The following is a 16691-nucleotide window of genomic DNA, read 5'->3' as shown; positions in this document are numbered from 1 at the left end:
AATCGTCAATACAAGAAGAGTTCAAATGAAGTGGGAGGTTTCAACAGAAAACAAAGAAGAAAGATGGATGATCCAAAGTCGATGTTTCGGTGGCAGCGCGCACGGGGAAAAAAGACACCTAGTAGAGCACCTAGCAGCCCGCCTACTAAGGCAGTTACGTACCTAGGGAGCCGGGGGACTGAGGGGCTCCAGTAAAAGGAACGGTCGGTGATCTTTCTGCACTAAAAAAAGATGGTCTTCCTCGTTAGTTCTTCACGAAGCGAAGAACAAGGTCAATATCGTGAACCAGACAGAACAAGTTATTAAGGAGAGAAAAAGAGAAGGTTTACGATGAAGGATTAATATTTACGAATTGGGCATGTGCAGGAAAGTATCTACTTATTCTAATACAAAAGACACAGTTGAAATCAGTGGCACGCAACAAGTTGCTGGAGAGCACTGGAATGAGATAACAACGTGTTCTGGGGGAACAAGCCCAGGCCTTGATCGTCAATTCTAGGCAAAGTCAGGTACACGCAGCGACTAGACCTAGAGGCACAGCTTGTCCTGATAAGAAGAGGGTGGCTCGAGGTATCTTCGGCAGGGGCTTGGAGGGAAAATACCTGATTTCCAGCACTTGGCAGCACTAGAACGAAGTATTCATGGAATGATATATACTTGGGATCCCCTGGCGTTCAGGGGGGGTATCCCGTCTGTTAGCGTATCTCAGCTTCGATTAATGGCTTCTGTGTCAAACTATTGCCGAGTCCAGACGCTTTTGGAGTGAGTCTAATGACATTGGATCCAGTCCAACAGGTAGCAAACTTTTTTCAGCTTATCCTCTCCCACAAGTCCGTTCAAAGAAAGGTGGATTTCTGTTCGCTGTCAAGATTACGACGACTTGCAGCAGGAGACTGATGTGTTTACAGGGATGCCCCGACCTTGGAAATCTCCATTGTCATCGCATCGCCTTGATCCAGATATAACAGCTCGTTTAGGTTGCGCCATGCGCCTCTTACAGAATGTTTAGGAATGGGGCATCTGCAGTAACTCAAGCCTCACGATCGAGAAGGTTTCTCTGCAGCAAATCGAGGCCTGAATTGGGAAAAGTGTTACTACACGTCGAATGCATCACCGGGTTTTCTCGTATTGCTGAATGAGATGGAGGTGCCCCTTTTTACGTTTCCTGGGCTTGTTTTAGGTTGGCAGCTTACATACAGCCCAGGAACCTTGCGTCAAAGGAACGCTGCAACCAGCCTGTAGTAGTCCCCGATTTCTCGTCCTCTCTCCACTGTACGAGGTAGCCAATTGTTTATTGCTGGTCTCTGAAGCCGTTCGTTCCGTTTTTGTTGTCTGTTAAGTTAGTTGATGACCTCCTCAACCTTGAATTGAGCCTTTCGGCTGATATCATGGATCGATAACCTTATTCAGGCTCAAACTCATGTCCGTTCCGTATGTCTGATTAACTGGCTGTTTATTCCCATTAATGTTTCACCTAAGATCTGTGACTTTATTATCAAGAGCTCTTCAAAGGTTGAAGGTTGAACCACTCGCAACCTACGATATCTACAGAGTAGAATCCCTCTTTGGGCCCGAGTTTCATACAACGATACAAATCAATTCAAGTAAAAGCGTCATTGAAGTGATTTACATGGATAACTCATGACAAAGGGCTGAGAACATGACACCGTGAAGAACCTTATTCTTGCAATGTCAAGATGATATCTTCATCCTTTTATATATGTAATTCCTTTTGTATGTAATGATTTTATTCATCCTAGTCTAAACCTGTAAATAGTGTACAAGCCTTAGCATCTTTTGGTCCCAATTGTACTCATTCGAAGAAGCTCACCAACAGAGCCACGTGACTCAGCACGTGAACTCATCCACCCTTCATCCAGCCGCATGTGGGGGAAGCGGGCTTGGAGAACAACGTTGGCACTTCGTCGCATCATCGTCGGCATCAGAGCTTCGCCGCGCATCAACATCGCAGCCCGCTCTCTCCCAAGCGGCTGTCCACCCTTTCAGCTTAAAAAGCTCATTGATAGAGTTTTCGAAACTTCTAACAACCTTTCCACAGCCAACATAGCGCTATATTCGCATGCTTGGCCACGATACAAACATCTTGAACCTATTTTACTGGAAGACATCATGATAGATTTGTGCGCGCTGAACGATCCTGAACATATCTCATTCTCTTAGTGGTGAGTGGATTTACTTCAGCTGTTGCTTTCCTACCCTGCTCGCTTCCCTCGGCCTGGTCATTGCTGGATATATATGTCCGGACGGGAAACCCTTCCACGTCCTTGGACCTAAGGACGAATTCCTGGGTTGCACAAGCTTCCTCCAGCGCAGCCGTCACAGGTGGCTCAAACATCAGAAAATCGTCTTCTCTTCCATGTTGGTAGTGATATGCGCCACATGATGTCCAGTGAAACAGAGTCAAGCAACTTCGACCACAACAGGACCCTGCAAGAAAAGGACTCAGGAAGCAGAGCAAGATGAACTATAGAAAACCCCGCCATCTCAGTCGTCACGAACACTCTATTAGCGACCCGAATAATTGGGAACAGAAGCTTGATATCTGATCCAGGGAGGTTATGGGGCGTTTCCTGAGGATACCTCGAGCGGGGCACGAAGCTCAAAGCGACTATAGTTGACTGGCGTTTGTACTAATTTCTTTCATAGTACAATCGACGTTCACTTGCCCAAATTCTTTCAAAATGTCCTTCTTCGGTTTCGATACCACGCGCCATAACACGGCTGCGCCTGGCTTCTCTCAATCTTACGATCCATTTGCTGGTTTATCAGGCAGGGATGGCGATGATGATGCCCTAGACTTCGAGGAGACTTATGACGGTCTTGGAGACCAACTTGAAGAGACTGGAGACGCATTCAATGACGACACTTTCGGTGACAGTGGCCCGACAGTCTCTCGCAGTGCTGGCAAGGATTTCGATTTCTTTGGCCAGACTGCCAAGGTTGCGGATGCCATTGATGAGGAGCATCTTCGCTACAATCGCCAGGGGCCTGCGGCTAAACCCGCTGCTTCTGCTCAGGCTCATTCTTCCGTCAACCAGTATACTTCGGCCGACTACCAGTCTTACTACTCTAACCAGCCTTACCAGCAACAGTCTTACCAACAGCCTGTGCGATCTGGTTACGAGAAGTACCGTGAGCCCGAAGCGCTCCCTGATCTCCATGTTGACCGAAGCATCTGGGGCATTGGGCCGTCTAAGCCAGCCCAGCAAGCATCGCCTGCTCCTGCTCCTGCTCCTGCTCCTGCAGCGCAGCCTGCCCAGCATGCGCCCAGTCGCAAAGTCATGAGCTTGGAAGAGGTCGAGGCCGCCATGCGATCGCAGCCCAAGCAGCAAACCCCTCAGCCACATGCCGCAGATCTTTCCTATCAGCAGCCGCCTCCCGGATTTACTGCTCATCAGCAACAGCCTCCTCAGGCCCATGGTCACGGCCATCCAGTGACTATTCTGCAGAGACCCCAAAGCACTCAGTCGAAGCCCACGCCGCCAGCTCCGGGTCTTCAGGCGACTCCCGTTCAGCATCAGCAGCAGCTCCATGCCAACCCGACCCAAATCCTGCAGAATCCTAACCGCGCCGGCCCAGATGCGCATGTTCCACCTCAGCATGGACACCACTCGAAGCAGTCCCATGGTGCCATCCCTAATGCCGCGCAGTTACAAGCTCATCCCCAAATGCAGCAGATGTCCGAGGAAGAGAAGGCCGCCTACCTGGATCAAGAGACCAAGAGGGCTAAGCGAAACCACAAGATCTGGCTTCTGTCGAAGGACAACGGTTTGATGACTCCCCAGGACAAGAACTTCATCACCCGTATCCAGCTCCAGCAGCTTGTTTCCGCTACTGGCAACCCCGTTGAAGGATCTGATGCCTCGATTGCCGAGGACTTCTACTACCAGGTTTACAGCCATATTCGAGCCGGTCAGCGACAAAACCCCAGTCAGCCTCTGAGCAATTTTGCCCAGACATATCTTTACCAGACTGGTAGTCGTCAGGGTGGCATGCGCCGTCATGGACGCCCTGCTGAGAACCACTTCCAACGAATGGAGCAGCAGGTACAGCGTGCTGTCGAAGCTGCCAAGAACAAACCCAAGAACCCTCAGCTGGTCATCGCAGGTAGTCTAGGAAAGATCTCCTTCAGCAACGCGAAGACCCCTAAGCCCCTCCTCAGCATCAAGCGGACCGAGAGTGAGCATCAGCGCCCCAACAATGGCAAGAAGGGATCTAGCCTTGATCGAAAGACCATCCTTCGAAACGTCGAGAAGGTTTATCAGACCCTGATGCAAATTGAGGACCATGTTCGACTTATCCCACCACCTATGACCGGCCCCGATGAGGAGCTCGAGAACAAGCACAAGGAGTGGGCCACCATTCTAGAGACCTACAATGCCAGGCTCTGGCAAGAGCTTAAGGTCCACGAACAGATTGGAGTTGTTGTCCCCCATCCATTCATCGCTTTCTTGTCTTGTGCCAAGGGTGAGAAGGCCATTCCTCGTCTTTTCCCTCATCTCTCTTTTGAACAACGAACTACTATCTTGACTATGATTATCTATCATCTCGATCAATTGGATGTCGTTCAGGGCGCTGCCATCACACCCGGCGAGGTGACAACAATCAACGCACGAATGCGAGAGAAGATTGAACTCTTCATCTCTACTGTCATGCCATCGCTGATGCAATATTTCAACGACACTGGCCTGGATATTGTTGATGGAGTTTTGAATCTGATTGCCACCAAGCTCAACGTTGATCTCATTGCTAGATCAAGAATTGGTGTGTCCATGTTGACACTTATTCTCAGTCGTGCCGTGCTTCTCAAACAGACAGGCGCCGGCACTCCTGAGCAGTGGGATAACTGGTATGTAAATCCTGGACCGTGAATCTCTGCTTTGACTAACAAGCATCAGGGATCGAACATTTGAGATCTTGTTCAGTAGACTCGAACCTTCGCTGCCTTACATTTTCCCTGGTAGCGTCAACACTGGAGAGGACGTCTATGTATGGCAGCTTCTTGCAGCTATGGGCGTCAGCGCCACTCACGATCAACAAACTCGTCTGGTCCTTGCTGTCAAGGACCGTGTGCTCGACACTGTCACTGTTTCAAAGACTCTTCCTCCCGTTATGGGAGCAGAGCGGCTGAACAGTGTCAACTTGTTCATGCGATCCATTGGTTTGGATGTCGAGCTTCTCCAGTAAACATATGTTTTATGAGCATGCATACAGGCTATTGTCGGTGATTCTTGGGCTTTTTTCTTGGGTTGGCATATAAGAGCGCTCAAGACGACCGGGATATGCAGGATGCAACACAACACAACAAACAGGGTTTACATGCTGGCGAAAATATTATTGGGAGCGGTTCAGCGTATAGGCATACTGGGTGTACAAAATTACTAACCCCTGATATGGCGATTGCTTAGCGCTTTCATGGATGCCGGCATTACAGTCGGATGATCATCACTAACTCGTGGTGAGAGTTTGGGAGGACTCTTGTCCATTGAGGAAATAGGTTATATCGTATTTGCAAATTTTACGCGTGTTTGGCAAACCTTTTCTATACTGTGACTTTTGAATTCTTTATGTAAAGTTGATAGATCCTTTGCGCCGTCCCATGCAACCTATTTAGTCCCCTGTGTTTACTTCTAGCACCAAAAGTCCACTCTTCATCCATCAACGTTGGCCGTCTTTGAAGCTGTAGCTCGAGGTCTACCTCCCCGTCGAGGAACGGTTCCCGCCGCTCCACCGCGTGGTCGAAGCTTGGGCTTCCGTGCCTCGTCAGCCCCTGGCGTAGGTTGCTCTGGCTGTTTGGCGGGAGCAATTGGCTTGGGATCTTCCTTAACAGGTTCTGGGGCGGGTTGTGGTTTCTTAATACCGCTGACGGCCTCAAGAAGCTCATCGTCATCCCATCGACGAGCGAACTTTGGCACAGACTCCTCAAGGGGTGGCTCATTTTCCTCCGCCCCATCGGCTTTCTCTGCTTCTTCCGCGGCCTCCTCTTGAGCAGGGCGCAGGAAGAGGCTTTCGTTATAAACCTCCCAGGCAGCCTCCTCATTCTCATCTGTGTAGTGCATAGTTCGCCAGTGCTCTGTCTGCACGGCTCGTAGACGATCAGCCATAGTTTCGGTGGTAACGGTATCGCCATCGCCAGTAGCCTTGACAGTCATGTGAATTGCGCGAGCAGTGCCGGCTGCTGTGCTGGGAGCGGACTCCTTGGTAGCTGCGTCTTGTCGTGCTTGTTGGACGGTTGCGTCAATGTGGTGAAGTTGTGGGCGTAGATGAACAAGTGATGATACAGGTGTGAGATGTAAGTCCTCTGGCAATGGGTTAGAAGATATATGGACTCAAGAGCCAATGCGACTTACTGCCTTGAAAGACACCAACCATATGCTGAACCTCCTTATACTCAGGATACTGCCCACCAAGGGTTTGTGTCCGGAGCACTTTATCCTGCCTAACAGCCTCTGCCCAATCCATGTTCTCCTGTTCATCCTCGGCCTTTTTCCTGCCGCCTCGAGCCTGGACCGTACCAAAGCCAAAACCACCAGCCAAGCCATGACTGCCGCCATTCTTTGTAGCCATAGAAGCATGCAATGTCTTTCCCCACTTTTGGCCCTTCTCACGGTCATAGGCGACTGTGTTGTCGAGGGGTACATCGACCTCAACCATGCCAGCTTGTGCCTTCACGCGCAATTCGGTTGGTGGAGGTCGTGAAGAGTCATCGGTTCGGTTTGGATGTTGGAGAACAAGAAGGCGGCGGCCTAAAGGTAGAGAAGGGTTGATAAAGACATTGTATGTTGCGGTGACGGGGTCATCGTCGTCGTCATCTATCGTGGTGGGATTGTTGGTTGTGGAGGGCTTGACGCTCGAGTCGACGTCCATCTCATCAGTGTCCATTGAGGCCGTGGGGGCCGGTGTATTCGACGTTGTGGACATGTTATGAGATTGTTTGTAAGAAAACAGAGCTTTTGTCCAGAAATTGCTAGTCAAGAAGCTGGCTAGCCCTTACTATTCGCTTTTCGGTTTGAATGACTCTACGTCGCTCCAAGTTCGCTTTGCGACAACCACAATGCGCAGCTGTTTCTAGAAGACCCTTGGCTCGTATGTCGATCCCGAGTTTATATACGGGATTTGTACCAGTATCTTAAGCTTGGCCGTTTTTGCGACAGGGTTTAGGTGTGAAGTAAGTCGGCTTCAAGGTTGCAAGTCCAAGGGAAGTCAACGCTGGGAGGGGCGGTTGTAGAGAAATTTCCATGTTCGTCCCCCGCCAAAGTTTAGTTAGACCGTTATCTTATCAGTGACAACAATTCGAGAGTCCAACCCAGAGATGAGAGCATTCAGTCATGTCCCAATTGTAATAAGTAGCTGACTTATTTTAATAGAATCTTAATCCTAGGTGGGAGATGTATTTACTGCATTTGTGATGCTTTTCCAGTAAAGCAGCCTATTTGCTTCGATAATTTCTCCACACGCAACCCAAATTTTGAACTCCATTGCATCCAGCAGGCATATGGCCATGAAACGATATCCGTAGATCGTTTCGTTTCTGGGATCCCAGAAGCCAGAAAACATATCTATTAACATCAAACCGTCTATCGACCCTTTCCACGGTCGCGACGTCCACCCTCCAATACCTTGACTCTCTTGTTGAATCTCTCTCCAATACCACCTCCCATACCGCTTCCTCGAGGTCCATCCGTTGTGTCGATTCCACGCTTTCGGCTCTTGTCCAGAAGAGCACGAACGTTTCCACCTGATTGCTTGCGCTTGGTAAGACGATCGATACGGTCGACACCCACTCCCAGGTTGTGCCAATCCTCGCCACCAAACTGCATGCGGTTGCTGCGGCCAGCCTGCTTCGCCTTCTGAGCTCGATCTTTCTTGCTCTCCTTGGGGAGACGCGTGAAGTTCATTTCCTCGTAATCTCGGCGCTCTGCCTCCTCCTTTCGCTCGGCGTCGGTCTTCATCTTGCGACCGCCCTGGACAATTGTGGTACCAATACTGGGCTCCGCCAAAGGTGCGCTGGACAGCTCTGAAGCAACGAATTCCTCCATGGTATGAGACTTGCCGGCGCGACGGTCGTGCTTCTCGCGTCGTTGAGGCGCATCCATTGTGGCGCGGTCTCTCTTGGGCGGGCGGTATACACCTGCAGCTCCTCCATCACGCTCCGCACGGCGAGCGGTAACATCATCAGCCATGGCTCCAAAGTTACCGGGCTTATGAGACAGAGCCTCAGCATCTGCCTCCTCCTCTGAGTCTTCCTCTTCTTCCTCAGAATCTGATCCAGCGGCGGCCTTGGCTTCTTTTGCCTGTCTCTCACGCTCTGCATCGTCCGCCGTTCGGAGAAAGCGATCAATGGAGAAGCGCAGCTTCTCTTCCAACGGCCGGGCTCCCCTTTCTAGGTAAAGTCGTAGTTCCACCAGCTTTGCCCTCACAGATTCGTCGAGTTCGGATTCATCTTCAGCTTTATCCGAGTTTGATTTCGAGTTGCGCAACTTGAGTAGAATCAGGAAAACGAGGTTTTGTAGATATGACAGTAGAAGCTCATTCTTCACATCGAGAAGTGAGATGCCATCCTTCTGGTGCTCGATAGTTGCGAGTTTTGGTGTGACCTCGAGTGCTGATGACAGAGACTGGGTTAGCGACGTCAGTAGCGCCGGTAGTGTTGTAGGTGCTGCCATGTTGATCTATTTGCCTGAGACTTGAAATCTCTAGACAATTGGAAAGTCATGTCTTGTCGAAAAGTTTGGAGTACTTCAACTTTTTAGCGGGGCATTCTTGGCTGGTCTCCACATTCCTGCCTCGACAGCCACAAACGCCACAAATCCCCTGTTTCAGTGCGTGGCTCATTCTCCTGACTCAGCTAATATCTCCATGACAGATTACAGCAAGTGCCTTGAAGCTCCCTGTTTGATGATTTACTCTCGCAGCTGTTTCGCTGGCTTGATTCACCACACGATCCTTTATATCATTGACCGGACGATACAAGAGGCAGAAACTGAGGGAATTTCTCAGTGATTACTAGGATTTCCATTTTCCTTCCTCATCGACTCGAAATTGCGGGCCGCGCAAGTCGTCGTCAGCTGGAGCTTTGATCGACAGCTTCACATCTCGGCTTTCGCAATCCTTCTTTGTTACCCTCTATCGGTCTGCGCATGATCTAATTCTCCAATATGCATTTCCGAGACTTTGCGCCTCGTACGGCGCTCGTCAGCTCATTGTTAGCTATACCACAGCTGGCCTCTGCCTTCTATCTCCCTGGTGTAGCCCCTACTACCTACAAAGAGGGAGATAAGGTTCCGCTTTACGTGAATAGCATCAAGCCTGTCGACCGCTCCCAAGACCCGCGACTACACGCCGTTGTCTCATACGACTACTACCACCCTGCGTTCCAATTCTGTCAACCTGAAGGCGGCCCTCAATATGTATCGGAAAGTCTGGGTAGTATTCTCTTCGGAGACCGTATCATGACTTCTCCCTTTGAGCTTATCATGGGCAAGAACGAGACCTGCAAACCCCTTTGCGAAGTCAAGTATACTGAGAAATCGGTTCAATTCGTCAAAAGCCGCATCGAACAGGGATACAGTCTGGAATGGCTTGTGGACGGATTGCCAGCTGGACAGGAAGTTCTAGATCAGTTGACTGGCACCACCTTTTACAACCCCCGATTCTTGCTCGGCCAGGATGACAAGGACGACAACATTCTGTTCAATAACCACTACGAAATCGCCGTCGAGTATCATGAAGTGAACAAGGACCCCAACCAGCGCCGTGTCGTCGGTGTGGTTGTGCAGCCAAGTTCAAAGGAGTATGGCGGCAAGGCTGATTGCGCCAACCACCCGCCCATCGTTTTGTCCGGAGGCGAGCAGCATGTTACCTTCAGCTACAGCGTGATCTGGCGCAAGTCAGACACTGCCTGGGCCACTCGATGGGACAAGTACTTGCACGTGTTTGACCCCAAGATCCACTGGTTCTGGCTTATTGATACTGCTATCATTGTCGTCATTCTTGTTCTCACTGTCATGTCCATCCTGGTCCGCGCTCTCAAGAAGGATATTGCTCGTTATAACAGACTCGACCAGATCGACCTCGACGACTTTGGCGGTACCTCAGTTGTTGAGGATGGTGTTCAGGAAGACTCTGGCTGGAAGCTGGTCCATGGCGATGTCTTCCGAACCCCTTCGCGTCCTCTTCTGCTCTCAGTCTTGGCTGGCAATGGTGTTCAGCTGTTCTGCATGACAGGCTGTACCATTCTCTTTGCTCTCCTTGGATTCTTGTCTCCTTCAAACCGTGGATCCCTTGGCACAATCATGATCCTCATGTACACTGTCCTCGGCTTCGTTGGTGGTTATGTCTCTGCTCGAACTTACAAGGCATGGCAGGGCGAGAGCTGGAAGCTGAACATTGCTTTGACCCCAACCTTGGTCCCCGGTATTGTCTTCTCCAGCTTCTTCCTCCTGAACCTTTTCCTTTGGGCCAAGCAGTCCTCAGGCGCGGTTCCTTTCACCACCATGCTTGTGATTGTTGCTATCTGGTTCATTATTTCGATTCCTCTCTCGTTCGGTGGTTCTTGGGTTGGATTCCGTTCTCCTCAGTTCCAGCCCCCTGTCCGCACCAACCAGATTCCACGACAGATTCCTCCTGTGAGCACTTACCTTAAGCCCGTCCCTAGCGTGCTCATTGTCGGTCTTCTCCCCTTCGGTGCCATCTTTGTCGAGCTCTTCTTCATCATGAACTCGATCTGGTTCAGCAGGATCTACTACATGTTTGGGTTCTTGTTCCTCTGCTATGGTCTCATGATCGTCGTCTGCGCTGCTGTCACTATCCTTATGGTGTACTTCCTGCTATGTGCTGAGAATTACAACTGGCAGTGGAGATCTTTCCTCGCTGCTGGTATGAGTGGTGGCTATATCTTCTTGAATTGTCTTTTGTACCTTGTTACAAAGGTCAGGGCGAGTGGACTGGCTGGTATTGTGCTCTACATGGGCTACAGTGCCATCATTTCATTCCTCTTTTTCATTCTTACCGGTAAGTTCGTCTGGCCCCTTTTTTTAATTTACCATTCTGACCGTTTCAGGCTCCATCGGCTACTTTGCCAGTTGGTGGTTCGTTCGCAAGATCTACTCGTCCATCAAGATTGATTAAGAGACGACCTTGCACCAATTATGACGAATGGATCATCAACGACAAGTGACTAATGAACAAGAGACGGAATTTTGGTGTTTGTAAAATACATGTACGACCAGCGTCTGGAATTCGCGTTTACCATGAGCCGTGCTTTAAGCTGCAAACAAGGGCCAGATCGGCGAGATTATGGTGATAAGGATCCGTGGTGTTGCATCAGTACGCTGCGAGTACGGAGTAGATTCATTTTCATTTAGACGGATATCAAAATCAGGCCAGTGCCAACAGAGCAGGGCCGTGTTGGCTATTGACGAGGAGGTATTGTTCTGCATTGTTTTTAAGCTTATTATAGATATCAAAAATTCGTTGGCTTATTTCCTCCTGCTCAATCGTCGTCGTCATCGTCATCCAAATCATCCAGATTAGTAAACTGAAACTGGGCCTTTTGCTGTGGAGGTCCAGTTGGGCTCCTTTGTTCGCCAGGGGCAGCCGGACCACCAACCAAACTTGCGCGTCTCCAGGCCTCTTGGTCCTTTTCTCTCTGGCGTTCTCTCTCGATGCGCTGGCGCTCGCGTTCCTCGCGTTGCTTCTTCTCGCGCTCTTCCTGGGCAATACGGTCCTCTTCTTCCTTCTGCTTTCTCTCTTCTTCCTCGCGACGCTTGCGCTCTTCTTCCTCAGCTGGATCGTAGCCCTTGGGATCAATGCCCTGCTCCTGGAGGAGCTGGTTAGCAGCAAGGGAGCCAGCGCCAAGCTGAAGGTCGTTTGGCCAAGGGAGGAAGATCTGGTCGGTCAAGGGGTTCAAGAACTGTGTCCACTCGCTGGGCAGGACAGTGTTGGCGGACATGGAGGACTGTTGAGTCGCAGGTTCCTGGGAGACGGCTGGCGTGCCATTCATAATTGCCGGGCTTTGAACCTGAGACGATGGAGGCGCAGATGGTGTCATGACTGAAGCTGCTTGCGACTCAGGTCCTGGGGTCTGGGCTGCTGGTGTTTGACCGCCTGGAGTCTGAACTTCTGGGACATCTGCCGTCGGTGGTACGGCTTTAATGGTGCCTGCTGGTGGCATAGTCGTTTTACTGATACGTCGGGCATAGTTGAGCAGCTCTGCGTAGGCGATGGGGTAGCTTGGGCCAGAAGGAAATGTGGTGGTTTGCGTCGTCACGATATCCTTGCGAGTAGTAGCTAGATTCGAAAGAGTATCGCGGATCTGCGTATCAAGGGCGTTTGACGACTCGCGCAGTTGTTGAATACGTAAATAATTGTTCTGGTGGGTCTGGACTGAGAAGCAAGTTAGCTAAATACTCATGGCTGGCTGAGTTGGATGAATTACCTTCTTCCAAGCCTCTGCTTAGTTCTTGGTCGGCTGCATTGAGCTCCTCTCCTTGTTGTATAGAGGGATGGTATTTTGTGACTGAATCAATTAGATTTGCGAGAGCTTTCTCTAGTCGCTCGAAGTGACCATCGATATATTTGTCCATCACAAGATCGTGGCTGGTCACGACGACTATCCCAATACTAAGTGATATGAAAGTAAATAAAAGAAAGGTCAAAGACAAAGCTGCTATAGCAGACCGAAGCTTGAAAGCCAAAGGTGGGTCTTTAGCTGAGGTTATCATTGGTCGGCTGCCTCAAAGCTTCTTTTAGGCCTGAGGCCAAACAAACCCGAACTTTCCCGTTCGGCAAACTCGCGCAACCAAGTTCAAGGCCCTTCTTTTACGACGACATCGACGAGCAATTGAACGACGAAACAGGCTTCTACCGCCCTAAAATTCAAGATGGTCTCCTACGTACGTCCGAACCCTTCGATACGACCGCCGAAAACGAGCTACAGATATTCACGAATGGCTCGAGGCGTCTTTAACAAAGAGTGCAATCGACTGACCTGATTCTCACCAGACTCCCATCCGCATGTCGGAATTCAAGAGCAACTATGGTCCTAAGTACGTTTTACCAGTCTACGATCACCGAACGTCGAATTCGAAGCGCACTGTCAAGGCACAAGCGAACTACGACTCTCGAAATTCTACTCAAGGGTTCACATTGAAATAGTGACGTTGGCTAATACTCTGGAAAAGGTACCATGCTCAGCCCAACGTTGCAGGCCTCACCCCTCAGGCTGCCTTCCGAATGTAAGTGCACAATCCTAAACCGAGAAGACGGCCGAGAACCGAATATGCAAGCGAACCGAGTTTCGATCTCCCTTCCGTTTCCCCGAAGTCTTAGAATGATCAACCGCGGCTGAGATGGACATGACGGATGAGAGATTGGGATTTGATTATGAACTTCTCTGGACGACCGATATTTATGCTGTGTATGGGAACTGACTGGGCTATAGCGGCTCCCGTCTGGCTATGTACGGTGCCCCCGCCGCTGTTGCTGTCCTCCTCTTCGCCAACGGTATTCCCCGTGTGCAGCGTGACGTTCTCCAGGTACGAACGGACATATCTCGATATTGTTTGGCCACGATATTAATTCCTATACAGAAGATCCCTTTCCTTGGCAACTACTTCCGAAAGGAGATCCACCCCGCCGACAACGTAAGTATTGACTATGATACGAAGCATCGGGGTCAGTTACTAATAGTCTGTACAGCCTTTCTAAATTATATGGTGGACTTGAGGAAGATAGACGTTGTTCAGCGCCGGTGCCGGCTCTCCTTGTATAAGATATTCCAATAGACATGTTCTGAGCCTTGAATTTTGCTGTGAAATGTACGGCTTGTGATTGGCTGATGTTCAAGTGCTTAACTTGTAGCCAGAGACATGCCTGGCACCTTATGGAAGTCCTTTGCAAAAGAATACATCTGTAACGGCATGGAAGGTATAGAGTGGTTCTCGAGCTACACTATTGTAGCCTATAATACCTACCCTTTGGGGTCTTAGATATTGCTTTGAACCATTTGGGGTTGTTGATATGATGTTCCACTCATTAAAGTACAGTGCCACTAACTCACTGCGAAACACTGTTCTCTCTCCTACATGTAAGGTAGATACAGCTTGCCCGTCTTATACAATTTCAAGCTGACTTTGGCCATTCGTTTATCCTTCTCCTTTTCTAATTATTGTCTCTCTAAACAGAAATATTCGGCTTCTTTATGCCATGAGAGGATTATAATTCTTTCAACACGATCTCTTTCGCGTTCAGCTGACTGCTGATGAACACCTGTCAAGATGGACATATCTCAAGGATACAAGACAGTCGCAGCCTTCATCATTGCGCTACCTCTTTTTGCCTGGCGATTCAAGAGCTCTTCAGGCCCTAACTCGCTCTTAGAGGGTTTCTTCTTTTATTTTCTTTCTGTCGCTTCCGTCTCTTGGTTGTATATTGTCTCAGCACTGGTCCCTGAGCCTTACCTGGTACGCCTCATCTTATATCATGCCCATTGCACAGATGCTAACTCAAGCTAGGATGAAGTTTTCCATATACCGCAGGCGCAGAAATACTGCCAGGGGAGATTCCAAGAGTGGGACGACAAGATTACGACACCACCAGGGCTGTGAGTTTCACGCGCTTCTATACCCCTAAGCAATGCTGAGCCCAGTGCAGTTACCTTCTCTCTCTTATAACGCCTGGAGTCGTCCGACCTAGTAGTTCAGTGGGTGGATACTTCTGCGATGTCAAGAGTCTACGGGCTACCAACGTCATTGTTCTGGTGATACTCGCCTTCTTGGTCCTGAAGTGCCGTCAACAGATCGAGGCACGTCTTTATGAAGCTCATACCTCGACCCGGCTACGCAATACTTCACAATATGCAGTTCACACTGCGCTTAACGTCGCCCTGTTTCCGCTTCTCTTCTTCTTCTCTGGACTTTACTACACCGATGTTGCATCTACTGCAGCCGTCCTGGTCGCGTACTTGAACCACTTGAAGCGCATTGGTCGAGATCGTAGTTCTGCCTTGAACGATCTAACAACAATCTTCCTTGGAATTTTCTCACTTTTCTTTCGCCAGACCAATGTCTTCTGGGTCGTTGTGTATATGGGTGGTCTAGAAGCTATCCATGCTCTCAAGACCTTACGGCCGGAGCAGGTTGATCAGCCAGTTATCTTGACACTTTTTGAGCAGATCAAGTACTTTGCCTGGAGGTATTCCCTGGGAGATATTCATGACCCCCCATTGCACATGATGTGGCCAGATGGTAAAAAACAGCTCTTTCCTATAAGTCAACTTGTCACTGACTGAAGATCAGACATGCTCTTCTGTGTATTGAGTCTGGGAATCGCAGCGATTTGCAACCCAATCCGCGTCATTAGACAGATATGGCCTTACGTTGCTGTCCTTGTCTCATTTGGTGGCTTCGTGGCATGGAACGGTGGTGTTGTCCTCGGTAAGTACTCTCTCTGCATCGTGTCGAGCCTGTGGCTAACGACACAAGGTGACAAATCCAACCATATTGCTACCATTCACCTCCCACAGATGCTCTACATATGGCCTTTCTTTGCTTTCTTCTCTCTGCCACTTCTGGTACCATATCCCCTACCCATCATTAACATAATACTGCGAATAATGCCGCGGGCTGGATCGCCTACTCCAACTAGCAAGCAAGCCCCTGAGGCAGAGAATAATGCAGAGCCGGCCACCTTTTCCTTCAGCAAATCACGAAGCTCAGGAAGCTCCAAGAAAACCTCGGCAACTGGCAGTTCGGACAGAAATTACCCACGTCTGTCGAAGCCACTGGAAATTGCCAGCTTCATCTTTGGGATTAAGCTTACAATCTGGCCCCTCTACCTCCTTGCGACCATCGCGCTCTCGCTCGCCGTCGTCCGCTACAACACCATTATACACCCTTTCACTCTGGCTGACAACCGCCATTACATGTTCTACGTCTTTCGATACACTATCCGCCGGGCTTCTTGGATTCGATATGCTTTGGTTATCCCCTATACCTTGTCTCGGTGGATGACATGGGGTACCATCGCTGGCTGCTCACGATTCTTCACTATTCACACACGTGCTTGTTCTGTTTATGAGAATGGAACAAAAAACCCTCCCTTCCTGAGTCATCCTATGGTGACTAACGTTGGGTTTTCGCCAAGACAAACTTATGCCGCCTTTCCAGCTGAGATAACAGGGAGTTCTCAGGATACTTCCAAAGGTCAAGAACTGAGCAAGGCTTTGGAAGATGACCCTCTTCTTGCTTCCGTTATACCAGCTCCCACCTCGACTGGACTCATATTCTTGCTTGCCACAACCTTATCACTCATGACGGCCCCGCTAGTAGAGCCACGATACTTTATCATACCCTGGGTGATGTGGAGGCTGCTAGTACCTGCGTGGAGGCTTCATGATCATGGTTATCACGGTGATGTTACCTCTCGGCTCTCAAATCATCCAAAGACGAGGCCTTTCTTTGAGTTCTTTCAACATTACGATTTACGCCTTATCATTGAGACGTTTTGGTTCATCGCCATCAATGTTGCAACAGGTTACATCTTCCTCACCAAGCCTTACATATGGAAGGCGGAAGATGGGACTATGCTAGATGACGGTCGACTTCAAAGATTCATGTGGTAAACACAAAATGGAGGGCATATGAGCGGTGTGGTTGCAAAAGATACTC

General features: G+C 49.6%; 7 protein-coding genes across 7 annotated transcripts; 4 read left to right on the top strand and 3 right to left on the bottom strand.

Annotated features, from left to right (window-relative positions):
* Nucleotides 1–2702: 2702 nt before the first annotated feature.
* FPRO_02660 (uncharacterized protein) lies at nucleotides 2703–5208 on the top strand (the record flags this gene model as incomplete). The annotated part of the gene is made up of 2 exons (XM_031227214.1): nucleotides 2703–4870; nucleotides 4920–5208. The coding sequence occupies 2 exons, from the start codon at nucleotides 2703–2705 to the stop codon at nucleotides 5206–5208; spliced, it is 2457 nt and encodes an 818-aa protein (XP_031077673.1).
* Nucleotides 5209–5672: 464 nt separating this feature from the next.
* Nucleotides 5673–6675, bottom strand: FPRO_02661 (uncharacterized protein; the record flags this gene model as incomplete). Its single annotated transcript, XM_031227213.1, has 2 exons — nucleotides 5673–6322; nucleotides 6372–6675. 2 exons carry the CDS (start codon nucleotides 6673–6675, stop codon nucleotides 5673–5675), a joined length of 954 nt encoding a protein of 317 aa, XP_031077672.1.
* Nucleotides 6676–7598: 923 nt separating this feature from the next.
* Nucleotides 7599–8687, bottom strand: FPRO_02662 (uncharacterized protein; the record flags this gene model as incomplete). Its single annotated transcript, XM_031227212.1, has 1 exon — nucleotides 7599–8687. One exon carries the CDS (start codon nucleotides 8685–8687, stop codon nucleotides 7599–7601), a length of 1089 nt encoding a protein of 362 aa, XP_031077671.1.
* A 492-nt stretch (nucleotides 8688–9179) lies between these two features.
* Nucleotides 9180–11151, top strand: FPRO_02663 (uncharacterized protein; the record flags this gene model as incomplete). The annotated part of the gene is made up of 2 exons (XM_031227211.1): nucleotides 9180–11034; nucleotides 11084–11151. 2 exons carry the CDS (start codon nucleotides 9180–9182, stop codon nucleotides 11149–11151), a joined length of 1923 nt encoding a protein of 640 aa, XP_031077670.1.
* A 364-nt stretch (nucleotides 11152–11515) lies between these two features.
* Nucleotides 11516–12608, bottom strand: FPRO_02664 (uncharacterized protein; the record flags this gene model as incomplete). Its single annotated transcript, XM_031227210.1, has 2 exons — nucleotides 11516–12408; nucleotides 12461–12608. The coding sequence occupies 2 exons, from the start codon at nucleotides 12606–12608 to the stop codon at nucleotides 11516–11518; spliced, it is 1041 nt and encodes a 346-aa protein (XP_031077669.1).
* A 297-nt stretch (nucleotides 12609–12905) lies between these two features.
* On the top strand, nucleotides 12906–13731 carry FPRO_02665 (ubiquinol cytochrome c reductase 8.5 kDa subunit; the record flags this gene model as incomplete). The annotated part of the gene is made up of 6 exons (XM_031227209.1): nucleotides 12906–12917; nucleotides 13027–13070; nucleotides 13206–13259; nucleotides 13466–13559; nucleotides 13614–13667; nucleotides 13723–13731. 6 exons carry the CDS (start codon nucleotides 12906–12908, stop codon nucleotides 13729–13731), a joined length of 267 nt encoding a protein of 88 aa, XP_031077668.1.
* A 569-nt stretch (nucleotides 13732–14300) lies between these two features.
* Nucleotides 14301–16645, top strand: FPRO_02666 (uncharacterized protein; the record flags this gene model as incomplete). Its single annotated transcript, XM_031227208.1, has 5 exons — nucleotides 14301–14486; nucleotides 14538–14626; nucleotides 14677–15269; nucleotides 15321–15458; nucleotides 15507–16645. The coding sequence occupies 5 exons, from the start codon at nucleotides 14301–14303 to the stop codon at nucleotides 16643–16645; spliced, it is 2145 nt and encodes a 714-aa protein (XP_031077667.1).
* Nucleotides 16646–16691: the final 46 nt, after the last annotated feature.

Source organism: Fusarium proliferatum, assembly GCF_900067095.1.
Source record: "Fusarium proliferatum ET1 genome assembly, contig: FPRO_scaffold002, whole genome shotgun sequence".
Classification (NCBI taxonomy): Eukaryota; Fungi; Ascomycota; class Sordariomycetes; order Hypocreales; family Nectriaceae; genus Fusarium; species Fusarium proliferatum.
This window is presented reverse-complemented; position numbering and strand designations above follow the sequence as displayed.